Source organism: Mixophyes fleayi, chromosome 4 (assembly GCF_038048845.1).
Source record: "Mixophyes fleayi isolate aMixFle1 chromosome 4, aMixFle1.hap1, whole genome shotgun sequence".
NCBI lineage: Eukaryota > Metazoa > Chordata > Amphibia > Anura > Limnodynastidae > Mixophyes > Mixophyes fleayi.
This window is the reverse complement of record NC_134405.1, coordinates 126,080,616-126,099,340: the sequence shown is the minus strand read 5'-3', so window position 1 is coordinate 126,099,340 and position 18,725 is coordinate 126,080,616. Positions and strand designations below refer to the sequence as shown.

General features: G+C 38.3%; 1 protein-coding gene across 2 annotated transcripts; it reads right to left on the bottom strand.

The window, feature by feature from the left end:
- Window positions 1-5,593: 5,593 nt before the first annotated feature.
- Window positions 5,594-17,038, bottom strand: LOC142151991 (cathepsin L-like proteinase). Of its 2 annotated transcripts, XM_075208156.1 has the most exons (9): window positions 16,432-16,525; window positions 16,289-16,349; window positions 14,412-14,515; window positions 12,251-12,393; window positions 11,685-11,876; window positions 9,632-9,814; window positions 8,338-8,497; window positions 7,491-7,608; window positions 5,594-5,921 (listed from the first exon to the last, which is right to left on the bottom strand). In XM_075208156.1, exons 3-9 carry the CDS (start codon window positions 14,512-14,514, stop codon window positions 5,819-5,821), a joined length of 1,002 nt encoding a protein of 333 aa, XP_075064257.1. In that variant the 5' UTR covers window position 14,515; window positions 16,289-16,349; window positions 16,432-16,525; the 3' UTR covers window positions 5,594-5,818. The 2 variants fall into 2 exon arrangements, with proteins under 2 accessions (XP_075064257.1, XP_075064258.1); XM_075208157.1 differs by lacking the exons at window positions 16,289-16,349; window positions 16,432-16,525 and adding an exon at window positions 17,029-17,038.
- Window positions 17,039-18,725: the final 1,687 nt, after the last annotated feature.

Genomic DNA, 18,725 nt, shown 5'->3' with positions numbered 1-18,725 from the left:
ACTTTATAAACACAAGCAGGCATTTTACCTTCCAATGGTTCTTCTGTGCAGCTACTCTGCAGTTAGAAAAAGCGCAGAGCTGTTGTTATAGCTATGCAAAATATATTTTTAATATACTTGCTATGTGTATGTATTCTTGTTACTCATGAGAAATGAGGCTAAGTGTGCACATGATAGGCACGTGTATGTATTTATGTGTACCGACTAGCGACAGTACATAAGGAAGCTGAGAGATCCTTCAATTTTTAGAATATAGGGAATATTCTTCATAGGAACGGTTACCTGTGCCTATCTTGTTACTGCATAGTTGCCAACGTTCTAAAATGGTTTCAGGGGTTGCTGCTGAGCTGATACATGCAGAATTGCAATGTAATGAGTGCAAATGTCTCTAAAAACTGAGCACTACAATCCCGTCATGTTTGTGGACCTTTTCATGTATTTTAAATACTGTATAATATTGTACTGAGCAGGACCCCGCCACCGACATATACTGTGGACATCTTCGGCAATCCTCGGTTCTCTCTGGAGCAGAACTCACAAAGAGGTATTTATCAAGCTGCGATTTTTCAGCGGGTTTGAAAAGTGGAGATGTTGCCTAAAGCAACCAATTAGATTATAGTTACAATTTCTTTAGTACATTGTTTAATAGCTAGAAGGTGATTGGTTGTTATAGGCAACATCTCCACTTTTCAATCCTGCATGAAAATTGTAGCTTGATTAATTTACCCCAAAGACTGTAAATGAATGTCAGTTACAAGTTGAAGGAGTGGGTGAAGAACAAATTTACTCTTTATAAAGATGAGAATTTAAAATCTCCAATAGTACTTCTGTTAGAATCCAGTGCTCTAGGACCCACCTTTCGTTGTACTGAGCAGGATCCTGACAATTACATATATCAGGGACATTTTTGGCAATCCCCAGTTCTCTCTAGAGCAGAAATAAAAAATCCATCACAAAGGTTGTAAACAAATGTCAGTTGCTGGTTGAAGGAGTGGGTGAAAAATGAATTTCTCCATTATCCTTTGTGTGACACCGGGTACCTTGTGATGTAGTGTAGATCCAGGCATGTTAAGTTTCTTAAAGTTGTCTGTAGCTACTCCTCCTCTATACCACTTTCCTGTAAGGGCCCAGTTTAGTTTAAAGGCCCAACAGTGCGGGGGCATTTTTTCTAGGGCTGCCTTGGCAGGGCTTCCTTTAGTTTTATTATTTATTTCTTTTCTTATTTTTAGCTTATACAGCGCCGATTTGGAGGTGTCAGGGGTATGTCTCCGCTGCCACCCCCCATGACCCCTCTCCCAGTGCTGTATGACTTCAGTATAGCCAGTCACTGCCTTTACAGGCTGCAACCAGTGGTTCAGTGCAGCGGCTGTAGAAGGGCAGCTGTGGCTACACCGCGCATTGGGGCAGTGGCAGGAGGGGAGTATAGCCCTCTCCGAGCACAGAGCTGGGAGAGGGGCTGTAGGCCCTTGGTCTGGAGGCTGCCTCTGTTAGAGGGGCAGTGTGTTTTTTATCATGGGGCTGGGACAGATGGTGGTTACTCTGATGTAAGCACCCCACTAGGCACTGAATTAGTGGAGGGGGCTGTGCTTTTGGACAGCTGTCAATCCAGTTCTGTCCCCTAGGGGGAGGTGCTTCCTTCTTCTTTCAGTACTTCCTCATTGGCAGTTTCTCCTCATGTGCAGACGCCAGAATAGCAGCCATTTTGGAGCTCCAACACTCCCTTTCTTGAGAATTGGTTTTCTGAGTGTTTAGTACCTCAGATGGTTTGGCGTCTGGGGCTGTATTACAGATTCACTCACTTTTTCTGATTGTGTGCTGCTTCTGTCCTGTGTTGTTTTTTTCCCTAACCTGTGTCTATCATGTCTGATTGGGGATCCTTGAGGACTAAGGCTGGGGTTACTTCTATGACAAAGTTTACATATGCTGAATGCAACTCTAAACTGCCTCCTGGACAGTCAGGTGCAGACACGTGGTGCCCACCCTGCCAGTCTGAGAATCGGGTGCTGTTTGCACATGGGAGCTCTGGTTTCCCATATGGCAGATCCTGTCTGGACTAGATCTCTCTCCAGTTCTATCGATGTGCTTACTCAGGCCCATATATGTGAGGGAGACAGGGAGCTTGACAGATCCAGTGTCTGAGGCATCAGGTCAAGATCCTGCAGGTCCTGTGGCTGTGGTTCTAGAGGCACCGGTTTGGGCCATAAGCCGGTTAGAATTTACTCCTCCTTAGGGCCTGGTTAGGGTTTCCGCCTCTTTAGAGATGATGTTGGAATCCACACGCCACTCCATAAGTGCAGTAGTGTGGTGGAACCGCTACCTGGAATTTAGACATATTCTGACTGTTCCTCCCAAGGGATGCCAAAGTGCTCGTAGGGTTGGATGTTGAGGACTTGTATTTTGCGAAGAATGTCCCTTCTGACCTCTGACTTTAGGGAGTGGATAAAATGATAAGGACTGTGCGCCAGGTATTAGGCATCACAGACACGGCCGTCCCTGAGGCTGCGGAAACTTCTGTATTTAAATGTAGGGCTAAAAGAATTTATTTATTTTCTTTCTTCTTCCCAGCTGGATGATTTGTTAGGCGAGGCATGGAACTCGCTTAACCAGAAGTTCCAGATGTCTCATAGGTTTCAGACCTTGGTTGAGCAAATTCAAGGAACTTTGAAGTACTTGGGAGAGGTAGGTCTGGATGCGGGACTGATTGAGGCTAAGATCTCAACCTCTGCAATTTTGGCTCATCAGACCCTCTGGCTTAACGCTAAACTGATGTGAGTCAAGAGTACTACAGTGACTTTGTTTTTTGAAAGATATTTTCAATGATATCCCGGACCGTCAAACAGGTTTGGGTTTTTACTCCAACATGTTTTTGATTCAAAAATCTTGAATTTTTTTTTTTATTTAGAAGGTACAACAAGGGGTCCGCAGGGCTGTACGGATCGTATACAGTATAATATAGGCAAAGCACTACAATATAAACAAAACAATAAAATCAGAACTGAAGAGGTAGGAGGGGGATAACCTCTCCCTAAAACATGAGGCATGGGAAGAAGGGGGATTAAAAGAGCACTAGCTGAAACTGTACTCAGTAGAGTGGTCACAGCAAACAAGATCAGAGTCCCTGATTGAGGAAAGGAGGGAAGGCACTGGCATTCTGGAGGTAACACAAATGGAGGAAGGTGGGCACAAGGTAAGAGGGTCCTGATCGTGAGGGCTTACAGTCTTTAAGGAGGAGCAGATGAACCGAGATGAAACCGAAAGAGTGAGACACAGGGAGTAGGAGTGAGTTAGGAGTTGAGCTGATATCCTTAAACACCTAGCCTCGGAGCCCTTAAATTCGGTTATAAACATCATGGAATGGGACAAGCTCTTGGAAAAGAAGAAAATGACGTATTCTGGCAATATTTTCAAGGTGGAGGTGACAGGACTGGGAGAGAAACTGGCTGGGAGGAATAAAGCAGGAGGCAGAGACGTGTGACACCAAGGCAGTGGATGTGGACTTGATGACTTATGGAGGAGAGAAGTTAATAAGCTCTGTTTTGGACATGTTGCACTTTACATAGCGTTGGGACATCCATGTTTAGATAGCAGAGAGACAGTTGGTCAAACAAGACAGTACAGACAAGCAGTGATCACAAGAGTAGAGGTAGATTTGGATTTCATCAGCATAGATGTGTTACTGCTACCAGCATTATAGTTTCAAGTGATAATTCTGTTCCTACACCAGTCATGCCAGTGTTTGTTTCTGCCCTGCTTATTCTCTCACTACTTGATTACAAAGGGCATAATAAGGCCAGCCAGTGCTTAATCAATGTACCTAGTTGCAGCCTGTTTTTTCTCTTGGGTCTCAATACTATTGATGCCTTGGGGGTAAATGTATAAATCTGTGGTTTTTGCAAGTCACCGATATTCGGCGACTTTGCAGGGAAAATTTAAAACGACAATGTCTTTAAAGGTAAAACTGGCCTTTAAAGATATTGCTGTTTTAAATTTGCATTGCAAAGTCACCAAATATCGGTGACTTGCAAAAAACACAGATTGATACATTTATCTATCGGTCTTCTTTTGTCAACAGCTGCTTACTAGGGCAAGCTTGAGGGACACATCCTGTGAGTATCTTGTAGGAAAACCCACCAACTTAGCTCACTGTTTGTGCTCAAGAGGGGAGGGGTTTACTTTATATTCAAATCATACTTACCTACTTTCTTCAGCTCCCTTCCGGGAGCCAGCCAGTGGAGGGGGGCGTGAAGGGGCGGGGTGGCCGAAATCGCGTCATTTCGGCCCCGCCCCCTGTGACGTCATGACGCAAATTGCGTCATTTGACAGCGGGGGCGGGGCCAAACGCCGCGATTCACCGGGAATCGCGGCGTTTGGGATCTAATTCTGCCCACTTCACTAGGAAGTGGGGCACTTCCTAGTGAAGTGGGCAGAATTCGGGAGATTGCCACACTCGCCCGGGAGTCCGGGAGACTCTCACAAAATGCGGGAGTCTCCCGGACATTCCGGGAGAGTTGGCAAGTATGATTCAAATTAATTTAAGGATATTGTCTTTCTTTTTAATGCAATATTACATAATAAGATAAGTCTTATATGGGAATGATTTAAAGTGTATATGATCAATAATTATTAATTACAGGTAATCTGCAGCAGCAATCGCACAGTAATAGCAAAATCACATATTACATTACTTATTTTCATCAAGGACACTCTTTCATCCTCAAAACCCCCGCTGGATATTAAGGGGCTTGTTTAGAGTTACACATATGCACGCAGTACTTGCAATGGGAAAAGATCCACGTAATAAACAGCATATTTACATTCATATATTGAGAGATGCTTCCACTCAAAAACAGCAGCATTTGAGTCAGGTGTATGTTAGACGTAGCAAATGTCTGGCCCTCAATAGTGTAGGTATAGCATATATATGTGGCTTGACAGTGTCACATTACCCTATTTTTGCACAATATAATAAAGTGTCATACATAAGAAAGAATAGTGTTTTGACAGTGTTAATAGCAAATGTGAAAGTCACACTTTCCACATAAAATGTAATTAAAATAAAACACAATTAAAAATTAAATGATTTTTTTTTTTAATTACACTAAAGGCTAGCATTTGTTGCTTCCAATGGCAGTCTTCATGTCCTCAACCAAATGCATGCTGGTGAAACATACATAGACATAATTAAGAACTCCACCTTCAGAGAACTGTGTATTTGTGCAGCATAGTGGCACAGTGGTTAACATTGTTTCCTCATAGCACTGGGGTCATGTGTTTGATTGCAACCAGGGCCCTATAAGTGTGGAGTTTATATATTCTCCCATGGGTTTCCTCCGGGTGCTCCACTTCCCTCCTTAATTCAAAGACGTACTGGTAGGATTACAAAATTAACCCTAGTGTGCGTTTATGTGTGCATGTGATAGGAACATATAGATTATAAGCTCCACTCGGGCAGGGACTGATGTGCATGATTATATATTTTCTGTAAAAGCACTGCTTAGTATATAAAAAAATGTAAATAAATAAATAGTATTGTTATACAAACATTCCTACCCAATGCTGTTTGTGAAAAGAATAATACATATTTAGAAACCTCAAATTTGCGTATATGTTTATTTTTGCTTTATTTATAAATATATTTGCAACCAATACATATCTAGACATCTTTCGATGTAGATCATACACCTATAATGACAAATCTACAGAAATAATAAAATACAGGTAACATAGCCATGGTTATAAGTTTTTCCTTTATAAAATAGGGAGTCGTGTCACATGCATAGACTTCTCCTGATTCTTCAATAGATGAGACACTAGGCAACTAGTGTACCAAATCCAGAGAGGCAGCCATAGTTGTTATACCACACAGGTTAGTGTTACGTCTCATCTTTCCGTAACCATTATCTCCCCACTTTTTGCCCCAGCTATGTGACAAATAAATAAAATAAAAACAGAAAAATGGAAAATGTATTATTTTTTTACATAGCACATAATTAAACAAGCAGACTAGCAAATAAAACATAATCAGAATACTTGATGTTATTTGCTAATATAGAAGTGGACCTGTAAGGTCCATCATTTTACATAATAACACCCTGTAAGGCTAGGAACTGATTTTGATGTTCTGTGACACAGATGGGTTAATTAAACTTCCTGTAATAGCTGTGCACAGCATAAACCACAAAGTATTACAGATTTGTTTAATGAATGCTAGCAGTGCATGTCAGATCTGTGTGTTGTCCAAATGGATCAAGACAATATGAGTTCTGTCTGAGCAATCATATCTGCTATTGTATGGCACCTTTAACAATACAAACTACATTTCTAGAGTCAATTTCTCCAGCCAAACCCATGGTCCACGTCTTATTGATGCTACGTACATCAATATTGAGGAAGCTATTTAGTCATAAAAAATTCTTAAAAAATGTAGATGTTAGATCTGGTTTTGGCTAGTTTTTCTCATAACATTACGGGTCTGATTCATCAAGGAACGTGTCTGCTGATTTTGTGCGTATAATCCTCAAAATTTGATCTGCTCATGTCCAGTACCGGACCATACGCAACTAAACGTAGCAACGTTCAATTCATCTGCGTACACACAGGACACTTACTACAGTCTACAATTTCTGGGAGAGAACGCTCTTACTGTCCATGTACAGTAAGGACGTGCCACACTCGAGTGCACGCAGCCACGTCCGATTCAAACTTTTGGCATCTCGATACTTGATTTTCTGCTGTATCTCTTGCTCCAGCTACAGGGCTAGTCTAAGTCCTGAGTACTAGTGATGACAGTATCGTATGCATGCTATAACATGGGTTTACAATCACGAGCAACTGTAGAAATGTATTTTATGTTCAGTAGACATTAAGAACATCCTAATAAATGTATTTCATGGCAAAAACACCTAGGAAAAAACTCCACTTTTGTTTAACTGTTTTTTCATTATTGCCTATATTATTAACAGGTGACATTAATTGATTTTATTTCTGTGCTTTCTTTTGCAAATTTATATTCCACCTAGATATTGGACGTATTCTGCAGTGTCTTGTGTAGTAGAGCTGAGCAGATCTATACCCGAATTCATCACATGTATCTTTAGATCCGCTCCTTGTTAAATTCGGTCATGCGTATGCCTGAATTCCGCGTGTCTTAAAACAAATGCACGTTGCGCTCAGTATGTATGCCTTGATGAATCAGGCCCTACATATTTGTTCTAAAAAGAATTCACATTCTGTAATTATGCATTAGCGGCAAATGTTGTTTTGGTTGGATACATTTTTATATTTCTTGTACAGTATACAGATTAAAGAGAATATCTATTTCATTTGATTATAGTGTTCTCATGTTACGTCTTATTAAAACGGTATTTAAGTTTGAGACACAGTATATTTTTAGTGAGTTCTAATATTTGTTGTAATATTGACTCTAAAGCAATAACTGGAAACACTGGTTCAAATCCAAGTATTATTTAAAAAAAAACAAAGAAACATACCTGTTCTTTATGATCCAGTAATCTATATCCTCGTCCTCCTTTTCATCATGTTCTGTGCCATATCCCACAATAATGACTGCATGATTTGGTTGTTCACCACATTCACCCATAAAAATACCTGATATGACAATGTATATTATTAGTATTACTATAATTATTTATTGATAAAACATATACCACAGTTGTGCACAGACATCTTCAGATTACAATGAAACTGTACATATAAACTGATTGTCTGCTAGTGGTTCCTGATCAGCTTGCTTGCCATTCCATAGCTGTCAGTTTGTGTAATGGAACATAAATGACACCCTTCTTATCCTTTATACAAACTACAATAAATATTTGTAGAAAGTTGTACTTTAAAAGACAAATCCTTTTTAAGCATGATTAGATATAACAACAAGGCAAATACAATAAACACAACTCTGTTTACTGATATAGAATAAGACATTTTTGAAAATAATATGCAAAGAAAGAATATTATAATGTAATGAAATCAAAGAAGGTTCATATAACAATCAATTTTAGTAAGATACTTTTAGCGGTTGAGAGGTTATAATCCCCTTTGCTGCACTACTTGCTGAATAGCCTCTAGATTATACAGACTGGATAAGAGCTCAGTTACAAAAGCCACAGATGTTTTGAAGAGTCACATCAGGATGGAGGCGTTGAATGGGGATAGGGAGAAGCAATTCATAAAAATGTTCAACTGATGTTTGCAGTGGGATTAAAAAAAATTAGAATTAGACTCACTCTCTTGTAAAAGAATCATAAGCATATGAATGAGATTATTTTAAACCTCTCAGCAAACAGGTGAAAACACTAACTTTTATACAAGGTAACTTACCATTACCATACATCATAAAATCACTACTTGCATCAATTCCAACTGTAATAGGTCCATCTAGTGCCACAGAAGATGCCATATTGTCTTCTCCAGGCAGAACGTAGTACTTGGTCAGATTAAATTTTATTGCATCATCAGGTTTGTATAAACAGGTGAATTTCTAAGTAGGATAACATGAAAAACATGTGATTGTTCAACTAATATATTTCCTTAAAATAAAAAAATTATATATATTTATTAAAAAGCTTCAAAATTAATGAGTACATTCAATCTGCATAGTAAGCTGACTGGTTTTGTCACGACTTTGAGTTTTTGTGAGAAGGGGGAAGACAGCGGTAATGAGATATTACAATGGGGAAAACAGAGGTTGAAAAGAGAACAGTGAAGAAACATATGAGATATGACAATGGCAATAAGACAGTAAAGAGCCAAATCACACAATGGTAATATACAGTAAAGAGGTAATTTAAGTAAATGGAAATGTTAATGGGAGACAGTCAAGGTAAGACAATGGCAATGAAATATGGGATTGATAGGGAAGACAGTCAGTTAAACTGTGTAGAGGAAGATGAGGATGAAAGTTGCAATAAGACAGTGAAGAGGCAGTTTAAACAATAGCAAATAACAATTCTAAACTATTATAGTTCCCTAACTAACTTATGTGTTGGAAGTCACATAAAATTCTACTAGTGTGCAACTGTTCTATGTTATGAGTAGTGTAAACCGCTCAGCAACCGCATTGCCTTAAATGGATATCAATTATCACTATCATTATTACCCCTGGGAACCAGAGAAAGAAAGTATGTGTGTGTGTGTGTGTGTGTGTGTATATATATTATATATATATATATATGTATAAATATATACACTGATATTTGGCGTGCTGTGATGTTAGAGTTCAACAGAGGTAATAATATATTTTTACGAGATATTGGTATACGAATAATATTATGAGGATAATTGAATAATATTATAATTAATTATAAATTATTAATAATAAAATTCAGAATCCTTAAATAAAAATGAGACCTATAATTTATTGATCCACCTAAGTACTAAGCAGTGTCTTGACAGAGATCAATTGGTTGCTGTGTAGCTGGGTTCCTAGTTACATTACTAGAACCCTGGACTGACATCGACAGCCAAGTTTCATGAATGTGGCAATACATGGCCAGGGATCTCTATATTGAGCTACTGTACATGCATGGCTGCTCATTGCAAACACTTGTGTTATGAATTGATTAAGAATTACTAATTAATGTTATAATAAAATTATCAAGCTCCATGATCCTACCTTCTGTGAATACTCATAATCTTTGGCCTTCATGACACCGTGACGTGCCACATATTCCAAAGCATTTGTTGGTAATCCTCCACAGCAGCCATCATCTACATTATCACAATCCACAAGCTGCTGCTCACTCAGTACAATTTGCTCTTTCTTCTTGATGCAATAATGGGACTCAATCACACCCACCTTAAAATATATCATACAGCAGTCATTTTTTGTACCAATTTTACAATGCAAAAAAAAAAAGTACAATTTCACAGATATCTTTCATCATTGATTGCATCAGTGGTTGTCTACAGAAAACAGAACTATGTGGAAAAAATTAATTTAGAAGTTTGCAATTTTGGTATTTATTATATTAACCATACTTTTACTCCATCATAATAGCTTGTTCTGTTGTCTGTAATGTAAATCTGTAATGTAAATTGCAGCTAATACAGAGTTCCTAGTGCCACTAGATAATGCCTCTTCTGGGGCTAATTATTGTTATAATCAGTGGTTGTAGTAGATATTTAGAAAAGGTGGTATGGAAACTTAGAAGTGGCAGTATGGAAAATGTAAGTCAATTGAATTTAATAGTTTTACAATGAAACCAGTAGCAGAAGTCACATTATGGCATACCACCATATATCAGCCCACTTCGGCCACTAATTATGACTGACAACAAAGTGAGATTAGTTTATTGCTGAGCTGTATTTAAGTTAACTGCAAAGAAGATTCTGTGCCATGGAGCTGTGTTATTCTTTGCAGTAAATGCTACTTTATTTGTACCTCTACAGAAAATATGTAACATATTCTTGAGAATGTAAAAATAGGTGTAACGCCCCCCTAGTGGCGTTTTAGTAAAACCTGCACCCCAGTGAATACAGGAGGGGTCACCTAGAGGGCAAGCTAGAAGTATATGAAAAGTTAAATAAACTGGTTACCATGGTGATAACCCAGCCCAGCCTGTGAGACTGAGTGAGAGGAAAGAGGGGCTGTGAGAAAGGGGGGAAAGGAGATAGAGAGAGAGGAGACAGGAGAAGAGAGATGTAGCTGGGGACCTGGGAGAGTGGGGTGGAAGCTCCAGGATCACCCAGCATTGCCTGGAAGTCTGAGTGCGGTGACTGTGCCAGGGCAAGGAATGTGTGCCCTGGATGAGGGGGAGAACTCCATGTTACTATAGAGAACCCAAGAGAGAGGGGGACACTTCGCATGGAAGAGGCCCTGGAGTGAGGGTTGCTACAAGAGGCATGGTAGCTGTATTGTCAGAGCCTGAGGCTGGGAGTACACAGAGTGAAGTGTCAGAGCCCACAGGAGACATCATCCCCGCAGAGGAGGGGTGAGCTGCAGTTGAGAGGTACACAGAGTGTGTCAGAGCTGCATGGAGGAGAAGCTGCCTGCCTGTTAGCATCCATGTGAATGCCCCTGCAGAAAGGGTGATCTGCAGTGAGTATGGAGTGTAAGAGAGACCTATGATTTATGTTATATAACATCTGGATAATATTAAGAACTGTGCAGGAGGAGTAATGAGATATATTTGCAACCATATTCGTATTGCTCATTAAGAACTGTGCTGGAGAGAGTGAGGAGCTGTATATATATTTCTTTATTGCTGCAACCATTATGAATATCGTGCTGGAGGAAGAGGAGTGTAAATAAAGGGTTCAGTTTGTGATAGAGATGGTCTGGCGCCCAAATTATTGTGACTTTTATTGCACTGCACCACAAAGTGACATTACCTGTGTCCCACTAACTACAAAGAAACACCTGCATGTGCAGGGACCCCTTGGTCATTTACACCCATGCCCATCAGCTAGCCAGGGCTTGAGAAGGAGGTGCACTCTGTACCCTTTGCACCTCATACTACACACAGTGACAGGGGGTTACATAGGATTGTGGTTGTGTATGTGTAAAACACATAATATGTCTCTGTATGTATAACAGTATATGATTTTTCCTATCTCCCTATTGTATATTGTGGTAGAATGAGACAATTTTTATAACTATCATATAGTAATTATTTTATGCCTATGGTTATTTAACTTACACCTATGCAGATATAACATTTAATTACCGTTGCAAATGCCCAGCAGGATCCACAAAAGTCCCCTTGATCTTTAATCTCTGTCACACATTTTGAATCCCTCCAGTCAACTGATTCTGGTATGTTAAGGTTTTTTTCATGAACCTGCACAGGAATATTCTTCATGACTGACAAATTTCCTTTTTTGCTAAGGCAATTCCTGGAGCTACGTTCCTCTGGGGTCTGAAACAACAAAATTAAGTAATAAAGGACATACAATATGTTGTACTGTATATTTCAAACATATAAAAAAATATAAATATTGGAGTGCACTTTTTTTAAATTTTTCTTCTCTATTGTGTTTATTTTAAATTTGTGCTATACAGATGGTTTATCACTATGACTTTTTATGATACACAATTGTAATCCAAAAAGTTATTTCATTGTGTAACAGAGAACATAGACAATAAGTAAAGTGGACTATTGCATTACAGGGATGATATAGTGCAGCAGTAGATACTATATTTAAAGGTGCCCATCTCTGTGCAATTACATGGTGTGTAAACTGTTAAATAGAATTCTAGTGTTCAAAATTTGGCTGAAATTTGTAAACTTACCATATCTGCAAACCGATTCATGGCCATCGTATATTTAGTGAGACCCTGCTTAGCCAATCGATTGTGTTTCTGCACCATATTCCAGGTTTCCTCCCAAGCTTTCCTCCGAAACTGTTCATCGTGTAAAGTGACATATTTCTTCTCTGCATACAATTTATTATATACAATCAGTAACTACATGATTGTGTCATTTATTGTCTCAATATAATGATAACTTCATACTTGATAGATATCTCTCAAATGAAATAGTCAGTGGTTTAAAACAGAATCGAGATCAATGATGGGCAACTTGCATGTGCGGCTTCAAAAGGGCCCACATTACCCATCATCATCATCAGCTATTTATATATTCCGCAGCGCTGTACAGAGAACTCACTCACATCAAACCCTGCCCCATAGGAGCTTACAATCTAAATTCCCTAACATACACACACACACACACACACACACACACACACACACACACACACACACACACACACAGACAGACAGACAGAGACTAGGGTCAATTTGATAGCAGCTAATTAACCTACTAGTATGTTTTTGAAATGTGGGAGGAAACCAGAGCACCCAGAGGAAACCCACGCAAATACGGGGAGAACATACATACTCCATAGCGATAAGGCCATGGTCGGGAATCAAACTCATGACCCCAGTGCTGTGTGCTGACCACTAAGCCACCATGCTACCCTTTTCTAAAAAAAAAACAAAAAAACAGCCCCAAAATGACCTTAGCACCCACACATGAGCCAGCAAATCATCAAAAATTGCCCCCATGTCTGTACCAATGTTTTTTCTTATTTTTATTTACTTGTTTGATTTTTTATTTAAGCAGTGTGGATGTTCAATATAACTGATCTGCTGTATGTACTCTGCAACCACTGCTATGTTTGTAATATGCTTTTCTAAAAAATTCAATAAAAAAAAATTGCCCCCACATGCTACTCAAAGTTTCCACATGCCATCCAAACCCCACTTACACAAAATGTTCCCATTTGCCCTCACTCATCCTTCTGTGGGTGTACCAGTGGCCATCCACTGGCAATCTACTGATTTATTAACTCTGGTTGTAAAATAATTTTACCAATCCCTTATCCATACTGTTTAATGATTAAATAAGCAGATATCAGTCTGAAGAAGGGGAGAGACCACATAGTGCACATTTGCAGAGTGCATTGCACGGAGGACAGACCGGTTCAGACTTTATGACCCTCCACTCTTCACCAATGGCTGTGGATAAAGCTTGGATGTGAATAAAACAGAGAATAAGCCAGAGCTGGGGTGGATGGTGGAAAGAGCTGGGGGCCACAGGTGAAGACTCAAGGTGGCCTGTTGCTCATCACTGATCTACATTGATGTGAAAACTAGTTTATATATTTACAGAATAGTGGGAGTACTTGCATACTTATTACCTTTAAATCACTACTATATTTAGAGCTATTTAAATTTTCAATCATTTCACATGGCTGACCATTTATATTTAAACAGAAAAAGGGTTTTTGTGATGCCGAAATTAAATATACTAGTCCACTAATACTACTGAACCCTGCCTCCTTCCTTCCACTGAAAACAATAATTTTATTTATGTGATCACAATTAAGTTTTTATATATGATCATTGGCAAATCCTTTCTGGAAACTTGCATTCTGTTATGTTCCAAAGCTGTCTTAGGCTATCTACCCACTGGAATTAAAAATTATGATGACTAGCTTGTTTTAAAACTTGTAAAAGACTTTAATGTGGTATGTGACCCCACTTACACAGTGGGGAGTGGTGGCCCGGCTGCCTTAATATTGCTCTGCCTGCTCTATTCACTGGCATTCCCTAAAAGTGAACAGGAAGGGATCAGTGGAGTGCAACTATCCTTCCAGACCGCATGTGGAAGCATTGCGGTGTCAATGGTGTTTTCTTAATGCTATTTGGTAACCACCCTCACAATGTATTAGCTACTACCTAGTCGACTACTAAAAGATTATTGGTATTTGTTATAGAAAATGTTTGACTTCCTTACTATAGTTAAAACTGGTTAAATGAATATGACAAACAGCGTTTCAGTGTTATTTAGTGTATATGTGTAAATATATATATATAAGTTTAGGACACACTTGTAATAAAGAGGCATGCTTCCTCTACACAATATATAATAAATAATGTATGTTACCATAATTGGATTTCCATGCATTCCATTCTTGGTCAAGGAAATGTGAGGAAGAGGCACATATGATGATAGCAGACAAAGCGAACAGCTGCTTATCCAAATGCATCCTAAGAGTGAAATGTTTACATGCAAATTAAAGGCAAAATGTTAGTTGCCGATACAATAAAAAGAATAGCATTATTTTTTTTTATAAACAGTCATGTTTTGTTGATAAGTAATAAATAAAATGCTTTTCATTTAATAATTTCTGTTGTTGATTAATGTTATCTGTTGTTCACTGAGCTTTGTGGCAATGTTACATTTATTTATATTTTGCTACAGAGTTTGTATGTACTAAAGTTAATATATAATATTAATTTAAATAGATAATTTTAGCTTTGAATCATGTGGACAAATATCTGTCCATAAAATTAACTTAATAAATATTTTACTAAATATCTTAAATGTTTTCTATATAAAAATAAAACAAAACAAAGTGCATACATAAAACACACTGGGGTAGATTCAATTCTCCGGGCACTATTACAGTTACAACAGTAATTTCAATGCAGATGTTTTGCTCGCATCTCACAGAACTGCATGCAAAAATCAGTGGAGATATTACCATAGTAATGGTAATAATGCGCAGCTATTAGCGTAGTAATGGTAATAGTGTGCGGGCCGCGTTGTTCTCAAGAACAATACAGGGAACTGAATCTACCCCACTGAGCCTGATTCATCAAGGCACGTATCTGCCAATTTTGAGTGTATCATGCGCAAAATCACTCTGGCCATGATCGCACCCTGGAGAAACGTCTGTGAACGCAACCTTGTCCTCTTCGAATGCAAAGGACACTCACTACAGACCACAATTTTGGGGAGTGAATGGGGTGGGGAAGGAGCTTTTTACTGTAGTCAATTTACAGTAGGGGCCTGCCAAACTCTGGCCTTCTTAAAGCTACTTGTTTTTCTGCCGTCTCTCTTGCTTCAGAAAAAGGGCTAGTCTAAGTCCTGATCAGTAGTGATGACAGTCCTGTATGCCTGCTAGAAGATGTATTTGCAATCACGAGCAACTGTTTAAATGTATTTTATGCTCAGGTGACATTAACAACATCCTAATAAAGGTAATTAATGGAAAAATTAATTAAAAAACACTTTTTTTTAACTGTTTTATCATTTTTTTACCTGTGCATTCTTTTGTGAATTTATGATCCACATAGGTATTGAATGTATCCAGTAGTGTCTTGTGTAGTAGAGCACAGCAGACCTGCACCCGATTTAAACAGTGCACGTATCTTGGGATCTGTGCCTTATTGAATTCGGGAGTACGCAAAGCCTAAATATGTGCGTTTAATACTAAACGCAGGTTACTCTCAGTATGCGCGCCTTGATGAATCAGGCCCACTATGTCTACCTACAAGCGTACCATCTTGTTGTCATCTATTTTTATTCAAACACTATACGTTACACTATAGTCTAGAATACATCCCACTATAAAAATGTTTTGTCTCTAACTTGAATACTGAATGAAAACAAACTAAAATTGTTTTCTTGGTGCATAATTCTCAGATGTAAAAAAGCGTATTATACACCAAGAATGCAATTTGCGTTCAACGTAACATAAGCCCATATTATTACACTTAAATTAGATGAACCTCCTTGCAGCTTAGGGCAATGCACCGCAGATGGATGCTAAACTGCTTATTAGTATGGACCATCAGGCTGATAATCTAACTGGACTGGTTAACATTACCGTATTAACAGTAATGGTGCGCTGGCTGCGTTACTTTTGACAGTAGCGCACCCAATTGAATCTGCACCATTGTTTATTATTATTTTATTTTTCTATAAAAGCTAAGTAAAACAAATGGTCATAAATCATTCTGCATAGAGATTCTTACTTGCCTGAGTGTTGCACTGGGTTATGCAGAGTCCACCAGCAAATCTAGATACAGAGGTCAACTGTAGAATATAAAATAACATATTTTATGTAACACATATATGTTATACCATCCATGCACGCTAATATGAAATATAAACTTACTTGTTTAATGATTTTGTGATATCCGATGACAATAAAGCCACTTTACCCATGATTTCCTTGTATTAAACATGCTATAGAAAATTGTCCAGTGATCTTAATGGGGTGTATGAACCAGCTTGTCTGCATATCTGCATTTATTAAAGGGATGTTGCATCTTAATATGACTTTATTTAATTGACTTGTTCATACCCTCCTGCAATTTATATTGCATAGATTGCTTTTTGTTATCTTTTCTGTCCTTTTCATTAATATATTTTATGTGCAGGCAGAAGTGTGTATTTTTGTTGCAATATTATAAGACACAATCCATTTTGTTATATACCTTGGGACAACAAAGACAATGCTATCTGGTCATATAAAGACTTGATAAAATAATACAGAAGGAAACTAGAAAAAATGTCATTTATTTAGTAAAAATTGCAGGAGAGCATGTACAAGCCAGTGAGGGTGGACGTAGAAGCATGAGCAGCTACTATGTAATATCAGCCCTACATCAATGGACCAGTGCCATCTTGTAGCCAAATATCTATATTTGCCAGTAATTGTTCAACAAAGATACAACACATGTGAGTGCAATTATTTTTCAATGATACTGACCTGAATGATGTGCGTCCAACAGTGAGTGTTAAAGCTGTACATGAACAAATCTCTATGTATATATATATATTTTCAAATGCCCTCTATGATATTATCACCACTATCTCTCTACCAATAAACGGTTTGATCCACTGTACAATCAGATAACTGGCAACAGTTAAACATACAATGGTGATAAGACATATGGTTTATTTTAGGACATGGGAATAAGAAGAAAAGAACAGATAAACATGGCACTAAAATATTAGAAATTGAATAAGGAGTTACACAGCATATATGAAACAACTACTAAATTATTGTGACGATGATCTGGGCAAGTCATCCCTTTTTAAATTCACATCACCTTGCATGTTAGGTGTACAGACCTGTATAAAGAGCAGAGCAAGCAATATGCTATTGGACACTTGTAAAGGAAAAAGTACCATGACAATCATTAGGCTCACAAAACCCATGGTAAACTACAAAAATGTCCTCAATCATTTCATTGCCTTATGGTAAAAGACCAAATGATTACCTTGGTAAATTACCAAATTACTATGAAATTCCCTGGAAAAAGGTCAGTGCAGTGGGAGATAGTTTCTCTCTATCACATCATTCTGAAATGGAAAAGGAAAAGAAGATGCATTGTAAAGAGAACCTACTGGTGTCAGATAGAATGCTCTGGAAGAATATGTCAGGAATGTCAGGAACAGTTAATTGGACAATAGTCTAGCAATTAAGAGGTCTGTCACCCATGGAAGAATCATACGTTCATAAAATTGCTTGTGTGAGATGGGAATGTAGCAACTTTTTTGTGTTCAGAGTACACATATGCAAAGTCATGTCTAAACACTGCTTACCTTCCCTATTACAGCAATTTTACTAAACTTCTTTCAATGAACTGACCAGTTCACTCTCATATTGTATGTGGTTCATAAAGAGGCCATTTTTTTTGCTATTCAGTTCCATAATTCACATGAATAAATTTCACTTATACATGTCACTGTTCATTGTAACAGCGTAATATTCTTCTTCATGACTCCACAAGTCCTAACACTAATGTCAGCACAATATTTCTCTGAATGACAGAACTAGATTGTAACTCAGTGTTTGCTTCTCACTTAGCAAACTTAGCAAATTCAAAACAGTCTAAACCAGTGAAGATGCACAGAGATGCATGTACATTACTGGCTATGGCATGGCACTGCACAGTTTAATATGTAAATATGATTGTAAAATATAATTAATGTGTATAAGCAAAATATTCAATTATATTTGTTATATTACAATTATGTATTATAATTAGATTATTATTATATTATGATGCTTGCAATGGGTTAAGAGTCACTGTGAATTTATCCCTAACAAAATAAGACATATTTTGCAATCCCATTCTAAACCATTTTAGGGTGATTAAAAGTCCCTACAATTATGAATATTCCAAACTGTGTAGCATTCCTTATATGTGAGAGTAACTGAGGGCCTGATTAATTTCCTGAACGCAACTTGTTCGCTACTTGCGGTTAAAAAAAAAAAGCGGAACTTGATCATAATTCGTTCCGTATGCAAGTTCGTGTGGATTTTGAGATACATTTCGTCTGTGCGGCCGCATCACACATGCATCACATTTATCGCTGGCCCTAACAGCTGTAATTCTGAGTGCCCCCGGGGGGGGGGGGGGGGGCGATGCCCCCCTGCCCCCTGGCCCGGCCCGCCCC

Bases quoted from the DNA above. Each gene is read 5' to 3' on its own strand.
- LOC142151991 (XM_075208157.1), bottom strand. From the start codon at position 14,514: ATGCATTTGGATAAGCAGCTGTTCGCTTTGTCTGCTATCATCATATGT. The intron at 9,815-11,684 runs GTAATTAAATGT...ATATATTTTAAG, and splicing joins CCTGCTGGGCATTTGCAACG to GTGGGTGTGATTGAGTCCCA. The intron at 5,922-7,490 runs GTATGTTTCTTT...TTTGTCACATAG, and splicing joins TACTGGATCATAAAGAACAG to CTGGGGCAAAAAGTGGGGAG.